Raw genomic sequence first — 6,012 nt, 5'->3', positions numbered from 1 at the left:
TCTGGAAACTTTCTGACCCTCCATAGACATCAAGGGTACTACGGTCAAAGCACAAAAACTTAGTGAGGTCGTTAAAATAGTCCATGTGACATCAGTGGTTCATCTGTATTTTTACAAAGCTACGAAAATACTTTTTGTCAGCAAAGAAAACAAAAATAATTACTTTATTCAACAATTCTTCTCTGTGTCATCCTAGCGCCATTATAGAGAGTATCACGTACTTAAGGGACAGTGTACAGTGCTCACTCATGATGCAAATTTCATCATCAGAATAGTATTTAGAAAAGTTAATATTGAAGAAAGCATCATGGCTAACATGGATCATATGGCCTTAATAACCAATAACATTACAGCATACAATGAGTAATACAACACTCATTCACCGTTTGCGGATATCATAGGAATAGATAAGAAGTGCAGAAAACTGAATCCCACATGTCGCAAAAAGTATGTGACTTCTCTTATAAAACAGCATTTTTTCATGGTAAACTCTAAAAATAATTAAACCCAATCGTATTGTTTAGCGGAAGCTTTAAGATCATACAGGAAAGGTGTTAAAATATTTTTTACTGAAAATGAACCCTTTTAGGGTCAATTATGACATTATAGGCAACCTTAGATATGTCAGTGTTTTGTATTCAATACTATTGCAGATAGGCTTATATATAACCATATTGTTGCAATGATTTATTAACATCAGAATTATTGCAGTGTTTGTTCAATTACTTATCAACAGCACATTTCATTTTAAGATAATATATAAAATCATTTTATTAGTTCTGCTCCAGGCAAACAAAGTTAAAATGGGTCTTCTTGAGCCCTGTACATTGATTTCTAGTAAACAACTGAACCGAACAAGTTTGTCCAATCAATCATATATTGTGTTCTCTGTGTAACTACAAAGCTCAATGTATTGATGTGTGACCCAGCCGCATTGCATAAGATAAAGCAAGCCAATAACATGGGCATTTCCTTTCCGGCTCTGCTTTCTTCAGGCCTCGGTACACCTTCTACACATCAAGCTTCTTTTTCATTTGGAGTTTGTAGAGGATTTGATAGCCATCATCCCATGCATAGAGCAGCTGCTCCACAGGGTTGTACTTGAGGCTTGCATGAGTGCCATATCGTTTGGGAAAGTATACATGTGGAGCATCATCGTTTGTGACCATGTCACTGACATCGAACACGCATTGAATTCGAGAGCGGCTGGGTAGCTTGGAGTTGTAGACCACATAGATGGTACCGCAGATGACAAACGCTGCCTCTGCGTTCTCCCTCACACAAGGGGTGTCCCACATCTGCTCAATATCTAGAGTTTTATGGTCTATCTTGGCCAAAGAGATGTGCCTTTCGTTCTCTTGAGTGGCATAGATGGCCCACAGACCCTCTTCGTCCACTGCTAAATCGATGAAGGTCTCGGGATTCAGGCCATACACAGGGAGCTGGTTTTTAGCTGGAAACACGGTACTGTCTACAGCTATGTTCTTCTGAAGATCAAACTTTATTAGTTTCATCTCCTCACCCTGCTTCAGATAGTACAGGTGGTTGTTGTAGATGGCATGACCCATACCACGCCAGGCTGAAGGGAGCTGGACGCTGTTAGCGGCAGAAGTGCCTTGGGAGGAAGTGAATTCACGGACTGTACCAAATTCATACATGGTATTATCCTCTGTCCCGTTTAAGATATACACCTTCCCGGTGGCACTTCCAATGTCCTTGGTCCACATTCCCTTAGCACCACCTACTCGTTTGAGGATCTTCATGGCTTTGATGGTGGAGATCATGTCACTGCAGTCTAAACATAAAGACATTTTTTTATAATTTTGTTAAAAATGTGCCTTTAAATATTGTATGTACACCTTGTTGGCACACAAGTTATTGCTTACTTGACATCATTAAATTAATCACCAAATATTCTGTGCAATCTATCTCTTGTTGCAATTAGAATATCAATATTTGTCCTTTTCAGTAAAGTTCCCAAGTGCATCACTTCCTCATGATATTACTTACTATGTTCTTTCCAATAAAGTCTGATTTAAGACTAAACCCAAATGGGAATGCACAGTAGACTAATGACAGTCTGGGTTAATCAGATCAGAGGCGTTTTGCTATGAAAAGGCAATATAGAGCTGCTGAAGTGTAGCGATGATGTACTGAAAGAACCCTGATTTATCCTCCAGCAGTATAATTACTGTCTCTCCCGATGATGGAATAATAATACATTTTATTTAGTACCTCTAAGTGGTTTTCTAAATAAGCCTTTAGGAAGATTAGACCCACTATTTAATGCTTTATGTATTAAACTCTGTCAAGTTATAATAGCTCAGAGCTTTGTGTGATTGAACTTGGTCGCCTGTCATTCTCGTCCCACTTACCCACAGAAGCAGTGCTTCATTATGAGCTTCTTAAAATGGAATCTTTTTCAGTTTTGTCAATTCAACGTTTTTTTTTTTAGGATTTTATAAGTTGAGAAAGCAAGACAGGCCAAAATCACCATTTTGTTTTAATGGTATTCTTCTTTATGTTAGCAAAAATTATAATTAGTATAACATATCGAATAGTTTGATAGAGTACTGAATTTGTTGAATGAGCCAGCTATGGAGAGTACCATCATGCTGTGAGACAAACAGTACTAGAATCTAAGCCTAGATAATGTTCTTTACCTGTAAGTTTGGCATACTTGGCTTTATTCCTCTCCTTGACAACCGTCACCTGCTGCTCCACCAGCTTGTCATCCACGTCCACGCAAGGCTGCGCTCCATTCTGTGTTTCGAGGTAGTCCATCTCTCTCTCCACACGGTCTACGCGTGTACCCACTGTGTCCAACTCGCTCCGCAGCGCCTCCTTGTTCTTGTCCAGGCCCTCTAGCTGTGCCACCATCTGCTGCTTGAACTCGCGCAGCTCTGAGGCGTAGCGGCTGGTCTGCTCATGCCACAAGGAGATGCGATCCTGCCAATGGAGAAATAAACAAAAACAAGTCTCGAGAGCCTGATTTGAAGAGATTTGAGTTAGTCAGCCGTAAACGTGTCCATGAAATGGGCATTTTTCATATGATAAGATGAAGTGAAGGCTAGCAATTAGCTTTGAAATAAATGTGAGTGGTTCTTTTAGTTAAAAGTTATCAACCATAATGCTAGGATAAAATGGGTGTTGATACATGGTTAAGTATACTTTACAGTTACATTTAGTCATTTAGCAGATGCTTTTATCCGAAGTGTCTTACAAATGAGGACAATAGAGGCAATCAAAACCAACAAAAGAGCAAAAATATCTAAGTGATCTTAAGATATTATAAACATGGTTTTCTATAAAGCAGCTTTGAAACGATTTGTATTGTGCAAAGTGCTGTATAAATAAATTTTACTTGACTGACGTGATGGTTTTAGATCATGCATTCAGATTTCAGATGGCTTCCAAGCACATGCATGTTTTAAGCACCCATACATTTTAAACGGTGAACTCGAGCACGTTAGTCAGACTGCCTCATGAGTGTAAATTATTTAAATATAAACCCTCCCTTGACAGCTGCAGGAATTCATGAGCATTTTGGCATTGGAACAGCATCATTTGCGCTGCAGATGGATCAACCTTTGGCAGCAAATGTTCTTTTTTGAATTTGTGACTCAGTGGAAGGAAAGAAGAAGCAAAGTGTGTTTTAACATAATCACACAAAATGACTTGTCTGAGAAGAACTGTACGTGCAGAGTCAGCACAGAAAAGAAACGGGGAGAGAAAATTTCCTTCATGTGGCCGAATCCAAGACACAGAGGGAGATGGGGTGACCAATTCAAGGAGAAAGAATCCTGGCAATGGGAATGGATGCGAAAGAAGAAAGGAAGCACAATAGTGTGCATGTTCCTTTGGTTCTTATGTCGGTGTGTTTGTCAGACATGCATTGGGTACAGTTATCACTTTGAGTAAGTTTGTGCTTTCATGTTATATGCAAAAAACAAGTGCTATAGTGACAATTTTTGCTATAAATATCACTGTAGTACCACTGGAAGCCTTTTACCCAGCACTTAGATTAAAAGGGCTCTCTATCTGCCCTTATATTTACATGACATCACCGTCTGTACCATTTACTTTACAGAAATTTTGTTGTTCTGTTACTTATACTCTAAAGAATATGATAAATAAATGTATACACGTGAATTACTACAGTTCAAAAGTTTGGAGTCACAAACTTTTTTTTTTTTTTTTTAAAGACGTCTCTTACAAAGTCTCTTAAAATTACAATTTCTACTGTCTTTTTATTATGTTTTAAAATGTAACTTATTCCTGTGATGGCAAATCTGAATTTTCAGCAGCCATTACTCCAGCCTTCAGTGTCACAGGATCCTTCAGAAATTATTCAAATATGCTTATATGATGCTTAAGAAACATCTTATTATTAGCAATGTTGAAAACAGGTAATTTTTTGTGAAAACCCTGATGATTTATTATGAAAAGAAAGTTCAAAAGAACAGCATTTATTTGAAATAGAAATCCTCTACATTCTACAACAACAAGTTTTTATTGTCACTTTTGTTCAGTTTATCCATCCTTGCTGAACAAAACTATTAATTTATTTTAAATAAAAATCTTACTGACCCCAAACTTTAGAGCAGCAATGTATGTGTGTGTGTGTGTGTGTGTGTGTGTGTGTGTGTGTTTTGACCTGTATATGGACACTTGCTACTATTCTAAACTATTGAAATATCAACCACTGGAAGATCTCATTCACCAACTTGGAAACATCTGTAAATTAATAATTCTGGTATTTGGAAGTTTAGGTCATGTCCATAAGAATGTGATCAATGTGAAGCAAAAAGGCTTGCAAAATTCTGCTCTGTTTTAGCCACCATAGGGAGTATGCAAATATGGAGACGGAGATGTTTTGTTTATGCTTAACGCGTTGAGTATTATAAATGAAAAAATCTGTACAAGTGTGTGAGCCATGAACTGTAGTCTGTCAGCTTGTCAAAGACCCTTCCCTAAGTATTTGGATCTTGTTTTCTTTGTAATGTCTTTCAGATCCAAATAAAAGAAATCAAATGTGTGTGTGTATACACACACACACACACACACACACACACACACACACACACATACACATTTGCTAGATAATTACACTACTTTTTCGCTAACTTGTACTCTTCTGTCAACAGTTCTATGTGGCTTACTACTATAGGGAACCTAACAGAACTCATCCGATCTACAACAAGTAACTGCACCAAATACGTAAATGAAAAATTCATCCAAAAATCAGTCTGCTGTTTTCTTCTATAGCTACACTTCTTTATACATCATGCCAGACTGTATCTGGAGGCCAGGGTCTGGATGGTAGAGCATTTTTGTTCTTACCTCAATAGCAAGGAGTCTTCTCTCCAAGTAGTCCATAAGGGCCTGCTGCTGTGCCCCCACCAGGCCTGAGAGAAGCAGGACGAGGAGTTGGAGGGCTCTCATCTTAAAGACTGGAACAGACTGATGAGAAAAACTGAGTGGGTGCATATGACAGGCAGAGTGGAAAAGCCCTCATGCAGAGGAACCGAGTTGGCTGGAATGTTTAGAGAAAGAACAGAGCGAGAGGAGGAGCCTTAAACATCTGGAACGGCTTTCTCTGGAGAGCTGGATTACCTCCAGCTCCTTTTCTGGTAAAACACAGAACTACTAATGACAAAACAGCATATTATTTTTGCACAAATTTAGATTTACCCCTACACATGTACGATAAATATACAGTAAGTCTATTTCTACTTACAGTAAGTTTCCGAGCATTCACTGGAGTAAATGGATAGTAGGTCAGCTGCAGAGTAAATATGGTGTGAAAGGCATGGAAATGACTCAGCAGCCCAGTTAGACAGTAAAGAAAGTCTTTACTGTTGTTCTTGTACTTTTCAGTTTTTGAGCCTTTTTTCCTTCGGACGGACAGCACAGCTCACATTTAATCTGTTGCATAATGCTAGACAATTTCAATCAATGACTCACATTTCAGTCTAGTTTAATTCATGAAGCAGTTCGCTGAGGGCACTG

At 38.4% G+C, this 6,012-nt stretch overlaps 1 protein-coding gene across 1 annotated transcript; it reads right to left on the bottom strand.

Moving 5' to 3' along the window:
- Positions 1-751: 751 nt before the first annotated feature.
- LOC113111186 (olfactomedin-like protein 3A) lies at positions 752-5,549 on the bottom strand. Its single transcript, XM_026275705.1, has 3 exons — positions 5,344-5,549; positions 2,664-2,949; positions 752-1,795 (listed from the first exon to the last, which is right to left on the bottom strand). The coding sequence occupies exons 1-3, from the start codon at positions 5,488-5,490 to the stop codon at positions 1,011-1,013; spliced, it is 1,218 nt and encodes a 405-aa protein (XP_026131490.1). The 5' UTR covers positions 5,491-5,549; the 3' UTR covers positions 752-1,010.
- Between the last annotated feature and the right edge of the window lie 463 nt (positions 5,550-6,012).

The sequence above is a fragment of the Carassius auratus genome, chromosome 11, assembly GCF_003368295.1.
Source record: "Carassius auratus strain Wakin chromosome 11, ASM336829v1, whole genome shotgun sequence".
Classification (NCBI taxonomy): domain Eukaryota; kingdom Metazoa; phylum Chordata; class Actinopteri; order Cypriniformes; family Cyprinidae; genus Carassius; species Carassius auratus.
This window is presented reverse-complemented; position numbering and strand designations above follow the sequence as displayed.

What these genes read in the sequence shown, in the direction of transcription:
- LOC113111186 (XM_026275705.1), bottom strand. Translation starts at nt 5,490, where the DNA reads ATGCACCCACTCAGTTTTTCTCATCAGTCTGTTCCAGTCTTTAAGATG. An exon ending in GAAGACTCCTTGCTATTGAG is followed by an intron (nt 2,950 to 5,343) that starts GTAAGAACAAAA and finishes CTCCATTGGCAG; the next exon opens with GATCGCATCTCCTTGTGGCA. An exon ending in CAAGTATGCCAAACTTACAG is followed by an intron (nt 1,796 to 2,663) that starts GTAAAGAACATT and finishes CTTTATGTTTAG; the next exon opens with ACTGCAGTGACATGATCTCC.